Source organism: Trichosurus vulpecula, chromosome 1 (genome assembly GCF_011100635.1).
Source record: "Trichosurus vulpecula isolate mTriVul1 chromosome 1, mTriVul1.pri, whole genome shotgun sequence".
Taxonomy (NCBI): domain Eukaryota; kingdom Metazoa; phylum Chordata; class Mammalia; order Diprotodontia; family Phalangeridae; genus Trichosurus; species Trichosurus vulpecula.
The window spans coordinates 521,363,890-521,382,097 of record NC_050573.1 but is presented as its reverse complement, the minus strand read 5'-3'; the positions used below and the strand labels follow the sequence as shown (position 1 = coordinate 521,382,097).

Genomic DNA, 18,208 nt, shown 5'->3' with positions numbered 1-18,208 from the left:
AGGAAGGACACAGAGGACTCTGAAGTTGTGAACTGAACCTGGGTTTTGGGTGGGGTGGTGAGTTTTTTAGTTTGACATGCTGAGCTAGCTGTGGCAATAGGAGGTATCCAATAGATAGAGGGGGATGTGGGAGTGGAGTTCAGGGGCCGGTCTATTAGGAATGATGAGGAAGATTGGGAATCATCTGCCTTTGGGAGTAAATGAAAGCATCAGTGAAGAAAGTACAGAAGAGAAGAGGGCCTAGGACAAACCATTAGGACATAAACCCCAAACTCCCCACCCTGGCATTCAAGGGCCTGTAATTTAAACACCTCACCTTAGTCCCTTACCCTTTCCAAACGAAGTAACGTTCATCCTCTTTGTATCTTTGCTCATTTTCCTTGTACCTGGAATTCCTTACCATCTCTACCTCTTGGCAATGTCCTGTTTCATCCTTCAGAGTCTAATTCAGATGTTCCCTTCTCCATGAAGCCTTTCTTAATCCCTCCAGCTGGAAGTGATCTAGCACTCTGTACTCTGGTGCACTTAGTTCACATTCTCATTTTATCACAGTTAAGTGTGTACATACATTAACACCCCCTACAAAACTGAGCTCTTGGAGGGCAGGAATCATGCTACATTTGTGTCTGCCCAGCTCCTAGTATGTTAGCAGGGGGTGTATTATACATAGTGGGCATTTCATAAATGAGGAAACCCAAAAAGAACAAATCATTTGCCTTGGGTCTCAGAATAAGATAGTGTGGTGGGCATGGGCCTAGGATTCAGGTTTCCTGGCTTTGCCGAGGGCTTGTCGAGTAGGCTGAAACCATCCAGAAGGAAAACTACTCATGTTTAGGCCTGTGCTGCTGGGTCTTAGCTGTCATTTTCCTGCCCAGTGGCTGAAGAGTTGAAACTGCCTGAGCCTTCTGTGATTTATCAAGTTGGAGTGACTGAATCCAGACAACTGTGGAAATGTTATTTATTGAGGAAAGAGAATTTTAGTGAAAATTCTGTTTTCTCTCTCCCTAGCCTATGCTTCTCACTCCCTTGACCTCAGAGGTCAGTCTCAGTTGAGGTGGCAGGGATTCCTTCCCTTACTTGCCCCAAGGATCCACAACCCACAGTTCATTAGCTATTATCAAATGGCACAAGAGGGTTGTTTTTAGTCCCCCGTGTGCGTTCTCAAGAAGTATTGCTATAGAAACCTTGGTTTATGTACTTAATTTAGTTCCCTCCTCAATATGTTGTCCTTCATCATGAGTGGCCAGGTTGAAACTGATTCTGAAGCTCTGGATGGTGTCAAGGTAGGATAAGGGCTACTTGTTCTACTGCTGCCTTAGTGGGGCAGCAGATGGGGGGAGACAATGAAATGTTTGCTACACTGGACAGGAGGGCTTCTCAACTGGCACTCGAGCTGAAGCTTTTCTCCCAGGGGACACATGGGTACCCTTGACCCAGTGGATTAGCTTGGTTTTGAACCAAACTGAAATTTTCGTGGGAGCTCTTGCTAGAGAGCCCGGTCAGAGACAGTCACCAGCTCTCTGGCTATGTTGGCAGCGAATCAGCAGGTGCGGATGAAGCATGGAAGCTTTGTCTGCAGTTCCCGTGAATGTCAGATCGTTTACCTTCAAGAGCTGGTGTGCTAGGTCGGCCTGGAGAGAGGTTCTGCAGGGCAGTGGAAGGGGACGGTGAAGTGGAGGGCACAAAATATTAAACAAACTGCAGGAAGTCCTGAAAATAGTGTGGCAAAGATTATATGCAGGTCGGAGGAGAGCTCATAGGGCTGGTCCTCTACATCTTAGCTGGGCCCACAGAGAACAGTAAGAAGAGGATGGCTTGGGTTACCTTTGGAGAACTACACTGGGCTTTAAAGACATTTTATGGATACCTTTTTTTTGGAGGGGGGAAGGCAGGGCAATTGGGGTTAAGTGACTTGCCCAAGGTCACACAGGTAGCGTGTCAAGTGTCTGAGGGCAGATTTGAACTCGGGTCCTCCTGACTCCAGGGCCCATGCTCTATTCATCGCACCACTAGCTGCCCCAGATACCTGTTATTTTTACAGCACATTCGTTTATGAGGGACAAAAAGCCTAGAAAAGACTAAAAGGGTGGTTCTGGGCCATTCCTTAGAACAGATTTTTTTAAAAAGCAGTTCAGCCCTGTGCCTAGGAGAGGACGCAGTTTTCTACAGTCATAGTCCCCACCCCTGCACAGGGCTCTTAATCCCAAGCACCTTCTTGAGTGGTCCCACTTTTGAAGATCAGTATTATTTTGGTGCAGATCTGCAATTTATAGAGTTGCCTGAGTTGCTAAGATGCTAGATTACTTACCTAGGGTTACACAGACATGTGTCAGAGATAAAACTTTAACCCAAGTTTTCCCAACTCCAAAGCTGGCCATTTATTCATAACACCATGCTGACTCTTCATGGGTAAAGAAAGGGAAGTTTCCTCACTAGGCATTCACCCCACCAATGAAATCATAGGCCCAGATCCATCCCACCCCCCAAAAGGGAAGCATCACAGTTTATTGGATAAAGAATTGACCCAAAAGTCGGGAAGATCTAGGTTCAAGTCCCATCTCTAATACGTGCTGTGTGATTCTGGACAAGTCACTAAACCTTTGTGTCTCAGACAACTCTCTAAGACTATAAATTTCAGAATGGTCGCTGAATCTGCAGAACTGGACAGAAGCTTCTCACGAGGGATTCCTTACATCAGTGAAATCACAGGTGTATACCCTCCCCCCACCCCAGAAAAAAATCGGTAATGTTATATGGCTATCATGGAATACTGTAGTCTCTCAAGTATTAAATTTGCAATAACAGAAAAGGGCAGCTAGATGGTGCAGTGGATGGAGCACTGGGCTTGCAATTAGGAAGACTCATCTTCATGAGTTCAAGTCTGGCCTCAGACACTTACTAGCTGTGTGACCCTGGGCAAGTCACTTAACCAACCTGTTTGCCTCAGGTTCCTCATCTGTAAAATGAGCTGGAGAAGGAAACGGCAAACCATTCCAGTCTCTGCCAAGAAAATCCCAAATGGGGTCAGGAAGAGTTGGACATGACTGAAATGACACAAGCATTGGATCAGAGTGGCATGGAAAGAATGTTTATAAGAAGTGGTATGTCAGAACAAAATGTATCAAAAATGGTTTGCACTTTCCTTCATTTTAAAAAATTAAACACATGATTATTATAAGATTATATGCTCCTCTTAAGTGGCTGATTCAGGAAGTTAAGAGATCTTTTAGTCTAACCCTGTTATTTTCCAGAGAAAGAAACAGAAACAAAGAGGAGAAGTAACTTGCAAATAAAAGAGCAATAAACAGTAAACAGGCATCAGTCAGGAACTGAGTCTAAGTTGCCTGACTCCTGTCTCCTCCATCATAATTAGATAATTTCTAAAGTCCCTTCCAGTCTTAAGTCTATTATGCTATGGTGGTGCCTCTCATAAACCGCCAGTGGTCTATTTCTTGAACTAGATATGGAAAAATAAAGAGATTTGCCTCATTTTCTGAAAGACTCCCACCTACAGCTGAAACCTCACCCTTCTCAATTCCCAAAATTATCCTTTGGGATCATCCCTATTATTTTGGGTCCTGAACCTTACTTGCCAGGGGCCATGAAGTCCTCCATCCCAGTAGCGAAACTGCTCTGAAAACCTCTGCAGAGAACAAGAGCAAGACCAATACATCAGAGGAAAGTGAGACGTCAGCCTGGTGAACTGGAGTTATGGGATGCGTTTATTAAGGCAGTGATGCCAAGGATGTAGAAGGTACTTACTTATAAAGTGTTAGGATTGGAAATGGACTCAGAGACCATTTCACCCATTTCTAAGAGAAGAAAAAAAAAAAAAACAAGACCAAAGAGGGGAATTCACCCAAGGTCAAATAGTGCCAGGAATTTCTGAGCTCTAGTCATATCCGCAAGACTCCTACTCTAAATACTGATTATTATAATGAATTTGGTCAGTAAAGCCAAAGTTAACATGAGTTTACAACTGAATGTCTGAATTTTTCTTTAAATTGATACTTCTCTGTCTGGATTTCTGACTCACAGACAAGAAGCTGGGAAGGGGAGTGGCCCATACCAGGAAATTAGCTAAGGTGCTAAATAGACATGAGAGGGTTTGGTTCCCAGATCCAGTGGAGAATGTTCTATGAAAAGCAAGTCAGATGTGGAAAGGGCCTTAGAACAATTTCAGAGCTAGCAGGAGCTTTGGGAGATCTACTCCATCCCTTTCATTTAACATAAGGGAAAACTGGAACCCAGGAAGGGCCAGTCAGTTGCTTGCCCGCTATCATGCAGGTCACGCTAGAATGCCAGAACTCAAACCTGGGTTCTTTGACTGAAGCATAGATTTGTTTTCACACTGTACCATATTATCTACTTTTTAGAGCACAAATGCGGAACTAGGAAGGAAATTTGAACTGAGCGATGACTATCGTCATCTGGAGCCTGAGCAAGTGGACAGACCAGGTCCCACCCAACACAGCAAATGGCTTACTTATACCTGGGACTGAGGCTGCTAGACCAAGGAGGAGAAATGAATCTATGAACCTGTTTATGATTCTTTCTATGAGCCGAGACACTGGATCTGGATTGTGATCATCCAGCTATGAAAATGCGGAGTCACCTATCCTAGAAAACCTGAGTTATCAACTGCTGATACACAGCAGAAATTAAGCCAGTTCTAACTGATCCCCCATGCTCAGTGGATGGAAAAGGCTAAACAAGACCCTAATTAATGAATTAGCTGATGTCTCTTCCCTGCTAAGGTGGAAGCTTTGTAGCCCAGGAAACTGTCTCAGAGATCAGGCACCTTCCTGGGCTATTTTTCAGTCTTGATTTTAATGCCACTACAATTTTACTCCACGGCTCAACTCTAACCTTTCCCTCTGGCATTAATACCCAGCTTCACCCCTTTGTTTTTACTTCTGGCTGAGGAGATCCAGTTGAGGCACCCTAAGGAAACGCCTTGACATCCTCATGCCAGCCAACCGTATAGAAATTAAAAAAAAAAACTATTTCTACTTAATCTCGAGCTGGTGAGGGTGAAAAATTATCTTCTGAGAGTACTCTAGGAAAAGAAAAGCCCATGGCTTCTCTACCTGGATCTAGTGTCCTACACTGTTCTGTAAGGAGATCTTGTTAGGACACAATTCTTATGGTCACCACTACCCTTACCATGTGGCAGTGAATCACCTCTCATCCCACATATACTGATTCCCACAAGGGTGGTGGATTTTAGTAGGAAGGGGAGAAGATAAACTAGACAAGCCAGCAGAGGGTGAAGGAACAGAGGCTGAGGGAGGGACAGGGTAGTCTGGAGAAAGGAGGCCTCCAGGCCTGAAGCTTTTTCCTTCTTCCACAATCCAGACGGTAGTGACACTGATCAGCCTCACACTGGGGAGACAGCTGAAGACCCAGCCAGTCAAAGCAAGAGAAGGGCCACACCTAGTGAAGGATGAGGTTAGTGCTGATGGCAACATCTTTTTCTTACACATTTCAAGGCCTGGGGCTTACCAGCTTTAGCTCCTCTGGTGCTAGGTCAAGTGAATATCATCCTTAGGGACTTTGCACAGGTGAGAAATGGTTTGTCTCAACTGGAAGGAAAGCCCTGGGTTTTGGGGCCAGACCAGGACTGGGATAGAGCTACAGGATACCCTTGGGACTCTAATGCTCCTACACAACCAACTCCAGTGGTTCTCTGTCGCCTCCAGGATCAAATACAAAATCCTGTGGTAGTCAAAGCCCTTCATAACCTCGCTCCCTCCTGCCTTTCCAGTTTTCTAACACCTCACTCCCCACCATGTCCTCTTCCATCCATTGACACTGGCTTCCTGGCTGTTCTAGAAAAAGATACTCCATCTCTCAGCTGAGCATTTTCTCTGGCTGTCTGCCATCCCTAAAATGCTCCCCTTATCTCGAACTACTCACTTCCCTGAAGCCCCAACTAAAACCCAATTTTCTACAGAAAGCCTTTCCCAGCCCCTGCAAATCTGAGTGCTTTCCCTCATTTCCTAATTATCCTGTTGTTTGTGCTTGTTGTCTCCACTGTATTGCAGGCCAAGGGCCTTTGGATTCCCCCGTGCTTAGCACAGTGCCAGGCACATAAGCACTTTACATTTTATTTGGGCGACTCCTACCTCAGGCTCAAAGATTACTTTTAGGGTTTTTGGTTTTTTGGTTTTTTTACTTGTAGCAGGGTTGAGATGGTTGTACTTTTCCCCAAAGTATTTGGCAGGCATTCTTCTCCAGTGTCTGGTTGGGGTGGCCCTGACTTGTTTTCCTGGGCTCTACTGTGACTAGCCCATGTTCTTTCTCAGCTCTAGGCCCCTCCAGAGACTGGAAAGGGGCAGTGGAGGAGGCTCAGTAATACCACCAAAACAGAGTTGGGGTACCAGCTGTGTGGATTCCCTAAGGGACTCTTCCCTTCTTTTCTTAGGACCTGGGCGGGGGTGGGGGGTAGGGGTGGGGGATCTTCTCCCACCTAAGAATATTCTTTGTACCAGGTGTGGGAAGGATTATTTCTTGAGAATGACCAGAGCAGCAGTAATGGAGTGTAAAAAGGTAGACAAAAACCCTAGACTGGGGGACAGGACCAGGATTTAGGAAGACTAAACCTGGGTTCTAGGACAATACATCAGGGGAGAGATAGCTATGTACTACACTGAACAGGGAGATGATGGAAGCAATGAATTTCACCTAGCTCTTTCTTCAGGAAAGGGTCAGATTTTGTCAGCTTAGTCTAGGGCTTGAAGTTCCAGTTCATTTTCTCAAAGGTGGAAGGGCAGTTCTTCCGATTTCTTCCAAAGACCCTTCCTCTACAATCAAATGCATGAGAATCTGGGTAACAGTCATAAGGACTGAGGCAGTATGTCAAACAAAAAGGTGGACACTTGACTCCTGGATGTCAAGACACCAGGACATGAGTTCCAAGCTGCTGTGAGGCAATATCCCTTCCCTTCCTTTGGTTTCTCCAGTTATAAAGATGAGAGGTAGGGCCTAGGATTGTTGAACTAAAACACCTCACTCCTAGATAGAGCTTGTGAATAATCACAAACTTATATTTTGGGGCTGATGTTTCCAACTGTCTCCAGGGCACCTCCTTTAATGTCTGGTCCTTGTGATTCACACCACTTCCTTAAAATTCAAACCTGGCACTGGGGCTTTGATTTAAGAGCACTAACTTCTGCCTTTTCTGGCCCTTCTAGACCTTTGGAAGTAGCAAGGTTAGCTTTTAGCTTGGGGACAAATAAGTTCCTGTTTGAGCCATCTTGTGCCAATGTCAAGTCTAAGGTTCCTCGTTGGCACCAGCAGCAGAGAACACCCAGATGTGGCTGGTCCTGAGGAGAGAGTGGAATACTGGTACAATTTGTTCCAGGGTGAAGGAGGAGACAGAGGCAGGAGGAACTCGGGAAATCGCATTCCCTTTATTCTCTTCAGCTACTCCACACAACCACCAGCGACACAACACTGTTTCTGACACACAACACTCAAAGGAGGGGACCCCTCCCAGCCCACTGGTCTGGAAAATGAGGAGCCACAGGGCAGTGAGGGAAAGCTAGGTCACCCTGACCTGGGTTATGGGGTCTGGTGTCTGTTCACCATACCTCAAACAATGGTTAAAGGACTTTGCACCTCACTGCCCTGATGGTTTCGGGTCTCTCCATCATTCAGCCTCCCCAGTGCTAGCAAGTTCCCACCTAATTTCATAGCTCTGAAATCTTCCAGTTTATCTCCTTAAGACCCTCTAAACCCCACTCCTTCCAAGTCAGTTTCCAGCATCTCCTTACACTGACATCTCCAGCATGCTGAATCACCTTGGCTCCTTCCTCACCCTGGCCTCTGCTGGTGACATTTTACTGGGGGTCCAATAGTACAGTACTAGAATGAGGGGGAATGACAAGGAGCTAGCAAAATGGATCAGGTAAGGATGGTCTTCCCTGAAGCTCACTCATTTGCCCCATCTTTAAATGTAGCTAGCTCTGGGATGGAAAACAATAAAGAATAACAAGTTGGTGTTCCTGATTTTAGGGTGGGGCAAAGCCAGGGAAATGACGCTGCCATGGTGTGACTGCCCATCCAAGCCATGGAGATGCTCGGGGCAGCAGGGAGCACACGAAGCTGAATAGAACAGTGAAAGTCACCAGCCCTGGGATTGGAGATCCATGTATAGGACTGAGTAAGTTTAGGGGAGAGAAAAGGAATTGAAAGGATTGGATCCAAAAGGCTCTCTGACCTCTTCCCCCTTTCTGCCTTGAAAACTCCAAATCCCAACCAGATCAGGCTCCCACCCTAAACTCTGTATTAGAGAGAAGACCCCAATCCCTCCCCCCCCAACCCTATAACATGCGATCACCCTAATATTCTACACCCTATCTCCTCTACACAGCCTACAGTACAGCCCTCATAGGGCTGGTTTCTGAGAACTACCCTCAGCTACTGCTCTCCCCTACAGGACTTTCCCCTGGACTATAATTTATAAGGTCTCCCCTACTATAGCTCCTTAGGGCTTATCATTCCTGTTTACTAAGGGGGTGGGGATACTTTTTTGCCTAGCTTTACAAAGGTTTTATCTCTACAATTTATAGGGTATTTTTGCTTCTACTGGTTTAAAGAATTTTTTTTTCCTTCTAGACTTGAGCACTTCTCTTCTTCCCTTCAGTTTTGGAGAATTTATCCCCCATGCAGGTGCAAAGGGGAGGTCTTTTCTCATACCTTGCTTAAAATTTAAAGGTATGCATTTCTGTGGGGGAGGGATGTAAATCTATAATAGCTTATCCTTACAATTATCCTACAGGGCACCCCCTCTTATTGAAACATTATAGGGCTTGCCCACTCCAGTATGTCTGGGATGATCATTGTGGTTTTAAATGTAGAAGTGGGCTCTTTTCCATATAATTTAGTGCTCCTTCTACAGTCAATTACAGACTCCCAGGGTTTTATAACTTCATGTGAAGCAGCGTTTTGGAGAGAAAATTTTTTACCTACGTCCCCAAAAGGAGCCTTCTCCCCCAGAGCTTAACAGTTTCCTTAATAGCTTTGTAGCTTCCTTCGGGGAAGTAATTCCTAGGACTTTTTCTCAAGCTCTATACAGCAGGGAGCCTTAGTTTTATGGCTAAGACTTTAAGGATTGAATTCTCTCGTGCCATTTAACAAAGTCCTTTCTCCTCAATGTTTACTGAAAAGGGGAATCTTCCCCTATCTATTTCAGGGGCAGTCTCCTTTGAACTATTTAGTTAGCTCCCTTACAGTCATATAACCCCCAACCACCTCCCTATTACAAGGTCATTTACTGTAGGCTTACATGATTTGTATTCTCTTAGAAATTGGAAGAGGATCCCTCTAAGAAAGCAAAGTTTTATTTCTTTGGGTTTTCCCCTTCTAAGGTTTTTGGTTACACAGTACTGAGCTACCTAAAAAAAGGCAGGGCATGTAGAAGTCACCTCACTGCAGAGCCCCATAACCCCAGAAGGCACCTGGGAGCCTGGGAGTAAAGGAAAACACTAGGAGATTAAAGGCATAAGGGACAAAAAAGGAGGGGGGGATTGGTTTACAGCCAACTCTTGATTACTACAGGGTGGAAAATCTTTTGCTTAGTAGACATTTGAGAAAGGCAAGAGTAGAGAATAATGATGAAATGTCCATTGGTCTATTCCACCCAGCTCTTATAAAAGGCTGGGTGGAAAATCAGCATCAGGTCATTGGATAATCCAAATTTCATTCATCTAAGGTCTGTCCTTCTCTTCCCCACAGGTAACCAAGAGGTGGCTATAGTTTGAAGACTAAGGGAGAATTTAGTCACAGGCTTCAAGTCTCTAAAGGGCTTTATTCTTTGGAGGATGATTAGCAGCTATTTCTCTCCATAAGAGGACAGAACAAGAGGAAATGGGCTATTGCTGCAGCAACTGAAATGGAGGTTAGACATCAGGAAGAACTTCCTAGGAGAAGTTCAGAACCTGAGAAGGGGAAGGACAGGGAGGGGAAAATTGGAATCTTTCCCTGGAGAGGAGACCTCAGAAGCCCTGGTCAGGGCACCATCTGTGGGGTTTTGCCACTACTCTTATAAGATTTTGGTAACACAGTGGAAACAAAGTTTCTTCTAAAATATATCGTGCTGTGGCTTCAGTTTTACCAAGAGAATCTTATTGAAAAAACTTATTTCTACACAGTCTCCTGAGATTTATAGGGACCTTCCAATATTTTTATACTGGAATTTTTGAACTCTTCCCCCAAAAAGCTTCATAGTTAGAAAGAGGTTTCCCATCCACCCTACTCAAGTATTTTACCTTCCCAATTTTAGGGTTCTCTTTTTTCTACAAAGGCCTTAGCTTTTTCTCTTTTTATTTTATAGGATCCCCATATCCCTCTTCTTTTCCTCCACCCCCCACAAAATAGGACTTTTCTCCTATTTTTATAGGATCCTCCCACCACTATAAGACTTCTCTCTTACCATTTCAAAGATTTTCCCCTGTAGACATCTTGGGGTTTTCCTGCTTAATGGTTTGTCTAAGCTTTCCCCACAGCCCATTAACAAGGGTACATTTTCTTCAGAAGGCCTCCCTTTCTCTTTCCATCATAATTTAGTGTAATTCCCTGACCTCTGACCCTGCCCCTCTCCCCAACAATTTCACTGGGATTTCCCCCAAAGAATCCTCCACGATCGATTCTAAGAGATGACTCCTCTGATAATGTTGTAGGAAAGAGAGGGAGGCTATTCCACAACTGGAGAGAAGCTGTTTCCCTGCACCTTTTTAGGGGTTTCCTAACTGAAGAGCTTTATAGTATTTTCCCTCCCTTTCTAAACCCTATAGTTTCACAACAGTCTTATAGGGATGTCTAGAGACATAGTGAGCTTTCTTCCTACAATTGTATAGGGCTTTTTCTGACTAAAATTTATAGGGTTTTTCTGCTACAGACTTATAGGGTTTTCTTCCTACACATTTATAGGGGTTTCTACCCCCAACAGTTTTTTTCTCTACAGCCTTATAAAGGGTCCCCCCCCACTCTGCATGGTTTTCCCATCACTGATGCGTACGTAGAAATGATTTTCTCTCAAGTGTCCTTCCTTTCCTTACAATCTTATTGGGTTTCTTCTCCTTCCCCCCTATAATTTAATAGGGCAGTAAGGTGTTTCCTCTCATGACAGAGAGCATCCCCATGCCTCCTACTTCAGTCTCATAGGGTGACACCAGGATGGCTGCCCCGGTGAAGGAGAAGGGTTGCGGTTTCTGTGAAGCCTTCTCCACACTCAGGACATATATAGGGTTTCTCTCCTGGTTGGGTTTTGGGGACTTCACACTGACTGCTGCTTTCTGTCATGGGGGATGCTTCCCCATCCTGGCTCGTTGGCAGTGTGGCTGGTTCTGGGAGGTTCTCCCCAGGTGTGGGGGGCTTTTCTTGGCTATGGCTCCCTTGGTGCCGGATGAGGGCCAGACGGTCCAGGAAAGATATGCCACAGACAGAGCAGCTGTAGGGTCGGGCCCCCAGAGGGCTCTTGAGGTGCTCTAGAAGAACAGAGGAGCTTTTATAGGGCTTTTCTCCTGCATGGACCTTCTGGTGCTGCAGGAGCTCAGAGCTGAGGCTGAAGCTTTTTTGGCACTCAGGGCATTTGAAGGGTTTCCCACTCAAGATGGGGCTGGGTCCTGCCCCTTCCCCAACACCAGTCCTATACTCAGGAAATACGTAGGGTTTTTCACTTCCATGGGTGAGCTGATGCTGATGGAGCACAGAACGGTCCAAGAAGCTTTCCCCACAGTGAGAACAGATGTAGGATTTTGGGGAGAGCAGTTCCAAACTCTGACTGACGCTTTCTCGACCCTCAAGGTTTTTAGGGGTTGGTCCAATATGGTCCACGCTGTCACCCTTCTCAGCACCTGGATAGGATTTCCTCCCAAGGAAGGTCCTCTGGGGGCGGAGCTGAGAGGGGTGGGGCGATGGACGGTCTGTGCCATCAGTGGTTTTGTATGGGTTTTCTCCAATATGTATTCTCTGATGCTGCATAAAAATAGCCTCATCATTAAAGCCCTTACCACACACCAAACACTTGTGTGGTTTGGCTCCAGGTGGTGGGAGCAGAGCTGATTCCCCAAGCCCCACTGAGAATTTATAGGGTTTCTCTCCTGCTGGGCTGGCTGGCTCTGCCCCATCCCCAAGAGCTCCCCCAGAAGGGGGCTTTCCACCTCCATGTATTATTCGATGTTGCAACAGCTCAGCTGCATCCACAAATGCCTTTCCACACTCAGGGCACAAGAAGAGGTTCTCATCCATGTGGGTACGGACATGGGTGATAAGGTTGGAGCTCTGGCTGAAGCTCTTCCCACACTCAGGACATTTGTAGGGTTTCTCCCCAGTGTGGGTCCGTCGGTGCTGAATGAGGTGGGAACTTCGGATGAAGCTCTTGCCACAGTCAGGGCACTTGTAGGGCTTCTCACCTGTGTGGATACGCTGATGGCGGATGAGAGTGGAGCTCATTATGAAGCTTTTGCCACAGTCGGCACAGATGTATGGCCGCTCCCCTCGATGGATGCGCTGGTGGTTAATGAGGTTGGAGCTGACACTAAAGCTCTTGCCACACTCAGGGCATTTGTAAGGTCGCTCACCCGTGTGGGTGCGCTGATGCCGCAACAGTGTCGCGCTAAGAGTAAAGGTCTTTCCACACACTGGACACTTGAAGGGATCCTCCCGGAGGTGAGTACGCTGGTGCTTAATGAGGGTGGAGCTGTGCCCAAAGCTTTTACCACATTCTAGGCACTCGTAGGGCTTCTCACCAGTGTGTGTGCGCTGGTGTTGGGTCAGCTCTGAGCTCTGGATAAAGCTCTTGCCACACTCGGTGCACCGATACGGCTTCTCCCCCGCGTGTATCTTCTGGTGCTTGAGAAGGTTGTGGTTCTGGCCAAAGCGCTTGCCACACTCCGTGCACTTGTAGGGCTTCTCGCCGGTGTGGGTAGCCTGGTGTTGGATGAGGTCTGAACTACGGTAGAAGGCACGGCGGCACTCACCACACTTGTAGGGCTTCTCGCCCGTATGAGAACGTTGGTGCTTGATTAGATTGGTGCTCTGGGTGAAGGCCTTCTCACACTCAGTGCACTTGTAGGGCTTCTCCCCTGTATGTGTCCGCTGGTGCTGCACCAGGTTGGAGCTCCAACTGAAGCACTTACCACAGTCAGGGCACTTGTAGGGCTTCTCACCTGTGTGGGTACGCTGGTGCTGTACCAAATGGGAACTCTGGGTGAAGCTCTTGCCACACTCAGAGCAGGTGTTGGGGCGTTCTCCTGTGTGGATACGCTGGTGCCGGAGCAGCTTGGACCACTGGCTGAAGCTCTTGCCACACTCATTGCAGATATAGGGTTTGTCACCCCCTGAGGGCCGGCCCTGGACCAGCTCACGAAGGCTGGGTTCAGTGGCTGTCACTATTGGGGGGCTGTTCCAGGTAGTCAGGGCCCCCCACTGCCAGCCTGCCTCACAGGCCTTGGTCCAATCAGAAGGGGTAGGAACTGACTCAGAGGCTGGATTATCCAAAGGAATCTCCTCCAGGGGCATCTCTGGGGGATCCTTGAGTTCTGGACTATGGGGTGGGTCTCCCAAAGGCATCTCATCCCCTGACCCCTCTGGCTGAAGATTCTCCTCCTCATTTTCACTTCTAGCACCTATGAAAGAAAAGGGAAAATCCAGACTCCAATCCCTCTCAGAATTCAGGGGTCCAGACCCAATATATCCCTTTGATTTTCCCCTAGACCTGTTCCCCTCCCAGAACCCTGACAATCTACTCCCCAGTCTGTCTCTTGTCTTAGGACCACGATTCTCTTCTTGTTCCCCTCACCTTTATGACCATCTCTCAGGCTCTCCTCGGGGCCCTGGAGATCTGGGCCCCATAACTCTGCCCCTTGCTCCATCCTAGAAATCAGGGCCGGTGTGGGGTTCAAGGGACCCTAGGGAAGGAAAGAGATGAGAATGTGACAGGGCTGGGAACTGATTTTGCACACAGAAGACAATTGAAGGATTTAACTGGGTTTGAAAGTTAGATTCTTTGGTCATATTCATTCTCTCTGAGGCTCAGTTTTCCCTTCCTCAGGTCTCAATACCCTTCCGCCCCATTTCTTTGGTTCTCATTCTCTCTTTTCTCTGGGCCAGTTTCTTGATCTAGGTTTTGGTTTTTCAGGAAACCAGTAAAGTAAATTAAGAAGCCCAATTAAAAGCTCATTAGGCATAAATACTTTGAACTCTGTTTTGGGCTTAGAAGGCATTAGACCTCCCACAGTGGGGTGGGGGAGGGGAGAATATGAGGTTCTCACCCCACACCATAGATGCCTAGGGGCTGGGAAACCAGGCAAGGTAAACCTGTTATTTCACCAATCAAGGAAGCTCATTAAGGCTCTAATTTTTCTTCTTTAATAGAGCTGCTAATTAAGGCCAATAAATGCTTCCTTTATGAGGCCTTGGAAAGAGCTGGGGTTGTCTTTGACATTTAAAAGGTTAAAAAAAAGATCACTTGCCTTGGGGAGAACAAGTTTTCCAACGGTATAGGAGTACTTCCCCCTTCCCCGTTATTCAAGTATTGGGACAAGCTCAGGAAGAGACTCGGGTTTGGCTTGCTGGTCTCAAGCAGAGCAGGAGAAGTTGCAGTTGGAAGGTACAATTATACCGCTCAGAAGTAAATGGACGAGCTTATTAAGCGCAGCCAAAGGAAGGCAAAAAACAAAAAAAGAGAGAGAGAGAGAACTCCCGTGGCAGTTCCTGGACCACTTTCCATAGACTGAATAAAGTATACTTCTGAGTTGGGAAAAGAACAGACTTTCCTGGAAGCCAGGGAAAGAACAGCATGGCCTAAAGAAGTGTTTCATATCTAGGTAACATTTCAATTATTTGCTGCTCCAATATAGGATTAAATTATATGAAGAGCCAGAATTAAGATAAAAATGAAATAACTTCCACTTAAATCTCTTCACAGCCTCATATCCCTTCTTAAGTTTTTTTCCTGAGGTCAAGAAAGTACGATGCTAGCTCTTCAAATGATACTTAGGGAGCAAGACACTCCAGCTTTGCCTTTAAGACTTTCCAAAATACGTCTGATTCAATGCCTTTGAATAAGAGATTTTATATAAGGATAGCAGAAAATGATCAAGGGGGTCGGAGTGGCCCCAAAGATAAATATGGCCAACTATAACTCAAAAACAAATGATGATGCTTGCTTATAAGAATGGGAAAGAGGCTATAAAAATGGTGAGGTAGAATTTGGGGAGGAGGGGGAGGGGAATGCTAGGCATAGGCAGTGGGACACTGGAGCCAGCACCTGTCAGCGATGCCTATTTATCACATTTTCAGTGTGAGCATTTGTAACCTCAGAATTTAGCCTGTGCTTCAAATCAGGGCCTGATTTAGTGCTCTGCTGTCTAGACTTGAGAAACTGATGGGGAAAATGATAATAATGCAGATTAAACTTAAAAACATGGCAAGCATAAGTTTTTTGTTGTTTTCAGAGAGCCGGTTGTTAAACATTTACCAGCACACCCCAGATATAGACTATGTATAAGTGTTCTTGGGAAATCTTGGAGCATCCAAAGAAGAAGAATGGTAATGAAAAAAGTGCTGAGAGATTAGAGAGGAAAGGAAGAGGGCTGTGTTGACTGCATTATACCTTTTTTTTCTCTGCTCTACAAAGGGCAGACCCCAAAGAAAATATTACAAAGGAAAGTAAGTAGGAGGCAGGAAGGTTAGGCTTTATGAAGCAATTCTTTATCCTTCAAGATATTTTTCTTAGATTAAGAAAAGCTTCCAACTGATGGCTGCTTGGGAAAGGGTAACCCTATCTGAAGACAGGAGAAGAGACAGGATAACTCCCTACCATCCTCTCCCCAACTCTTGTACTCTACAAACCTGGGGAGAGATTTTCTAATTGCCTTGCTGCATATTAGCACTTCTGGGAAGAAGTGGGAAGGGTTCAATCTGTATCCAGAGGATGGACTGGCAGGAGATATATATGTATGTATGTATATATGTATACACATATATATGAACTGGAATTATCAGAATCATTGATGCAGGATGGAAAAGAAAGGGTTAGTGGAAAGCAGCATTGGACCTAAGTAATAAGTCAGGTGACTCCAGGCAATCACCAGGTCCACCTGAGGAAGAAAATGATTTAAAAAACAAAAAAGGAGCAGGAGGATGACCAGAGCCCCCAAAGCTTTTCTGATTTCTCCCTTAAAAGATCCCAAAGAGCCTAGTTGATTTCCTCTCTATTTGTAAGGAAGCCCCAAAATGAAGGAGGTGGGGAAACAAACACAAAAAGGAGAAGGAATCATCCTCAGGGTCACCCTGGAAAAGGGACAGAGAGAGGAAAATTCAGACACCCTAACCTCCAGGCCCTGACTCATCCCAATACACATGATTCTTTGAGCAGAACTTAGGAGTTCTGCCCCCCAACCCAATTCTCTCCTCTTAAATCTTCCAATCTACTGCCACAGCTCCTGACGCCACCACGAATCCTTGCTCCCTTCTCAGAACCCAGGTCTTCTTTCAGAACTGAAGCACGAAAGGGTTCCTTGCCCTGTAACCCCTAGTCCCTCTTTAGGTTTAATTCCATTTTCCCAGAATGCTCAAGCCTCTAGTCCTCCCCATCAGCCTAGACCCCCTCTTCTCTACCCAGAATCCTCTAGCACTCTCCCTCTCTCCCTCCACCCTAACAGCCCCCGCCCCCCACCCAGGGGAACAGGATGAGGAGAGGAAACAGCTCCCAGAACCCAGGTGTCCAGGTTCCCAGTCCTCCTAGGTTCTTTGTCTTTCCCCCTTAGGCCACTCAGGCCCCTCTCGACCGCCCCCACTTCCCATGAACCCAGGTGTCCCCAACTCACGGCTCTGGGGGCTGGGAAAAGCTGAAAGGCAGGATACAGCCCCAGGGGACTTAACCCCTTAAGTATCCTGCCTTAAGGTTTTGGCTAGATGCTGAGGACTCTGGGGTCCTTCTCAGGGGGCGATCCCAGTCTGAGGACCCGGGACCAGTTCAGGGTGACTGGGACGGAGCAGGAAGTGACCCCAGCTTCCCGGGCCCCTCTAGCCTGGAGTCAGAGCGCCAGCTCTATGGGATTTAACCCTTCACTGCCCACACCACCAGAAAAAAGGGGAACAGTGGAAGTCGGGGCTGGGAATCGGTACTCACTCTTATACTGTAAGAAAAGAGTTAGGTCTGGAGGCAGGAGCTTGAGGACTTTTAGAGGCGAGAGACGGAACTTAAGGAGAAACTCAAACACTCGAAAATATTTCCAGATTCAATTCTTCTCATTTCTAAGTAGGGCATGGCAACATTTTCCAGAAAACTAGATATCTGACCCATCTGTGCTGATTTTCCCAGAGATGTTTCAGCAGCACCCTATCCTTGTTCTGTCTGGGTCCAGACATGAAGAAGGACATGGATTGACTGAGCACAGGAGCTAAGAGCAGAGAGTAGAAATTCTTATATTATCAGAAGGGAGCATGGGGCTTGAGAGTCGATCCTGGGACCAGGAAACAGAAAGGCACAGGACAGTGAAGGAGGATGTCCCAAATATTAAATTGTTGTTCAAATTAAATGCATATGAAATATGAAAAGGAGATCTGATAATATAAATGAGCACTTAATGAGTTCTGTGATGAGGGTTTGGGTCCCAGCCCCACCAGTAAGGAGCTCTGAGACATGAGGGAAGTTATTTTCCCTCTCTTGCCTTTACAGAGGGCCATTTGTAAAATTAAAGTCCTTCTGCCTTTCTAATTCTGTCTCAAAACATTTTTATGCACCATGTTTTGTCTATCCCCCAGATTCTCACACCTTAAAAGAAATCATATTCCTGACAGAACAGGCCCTCAATAATACTCTTAGCTGTGTATCTTCTGGATTTAGGTGGCTGAGGCAGCAACACACTATAAAAAATTTTTCTTTTTAAAATGTTTTATTGATATCTTTTCTTTCCAGATCACCTTCATATCCAAATATATTTCTCCCTACTCTCCTACCCATAGGACCATATGGATTTCCTTTCTAAAGGACAGTAGGATGGATATTCAGGAATCCCAATTACTGTTTAACTAGAGTTAAATGGACAAAAATGGTCTTTGTTTTCATATATCTCTACCCACCCCAATGATAACTCCCCTTCCCTTTTATGTTTTCCTACAATCCCTGTTCACTGAAGCTGAGTGTAGGAAAGAGCACTGACTTAGGATCAGAAAACCTGAGTTCATGCACCTT

The 18,208-nt window shown here is 46.1% G+C and overlaps 1 protein-coding gene across 2 annotated transcripts; it reads right to left on the bottom strand.

The window, feature by feature from the left end:
• Positions 1-8,340: 8,340 nt before the first annotated feature.
• On the bottom strand, positions 8,341-17,000 carry ZNF629 (zinc finger protein 629). Of its 2 annotated transcripts, XM_036741958.1 has the most exons (3): positions 16,839-17,000; positions 13,808-13,916; positions 8,341-13,634 (listed from the first exon to the last, which is right to left on the bottom strand). In XM_036741958.1, exons 2-3 carry the CDS (start codon positions 13,878-13,880, stop codon positions 11,164-11,166), a joined length of 2,544 nt encoding a protein of 847 aa, XP_036597853.1. In that variant the 5' UTR covers positions 13,881-13,916; positions 16,839-17,000; the 3' UTR covers positions 8,341-11,163. The 2 variants fall into 2 exon arrangements, with proteins under 2 accessions (XP_036597853.1, XP_036597854.1); XM_036741959.1 differs by lacking the exon at positions 16,839-17,000 and having other exon boundaries at positions 13,808-13,954.
• Between the last annotated feature and the right edge of the window lie 1,208 nt (positions 17,001-18,208).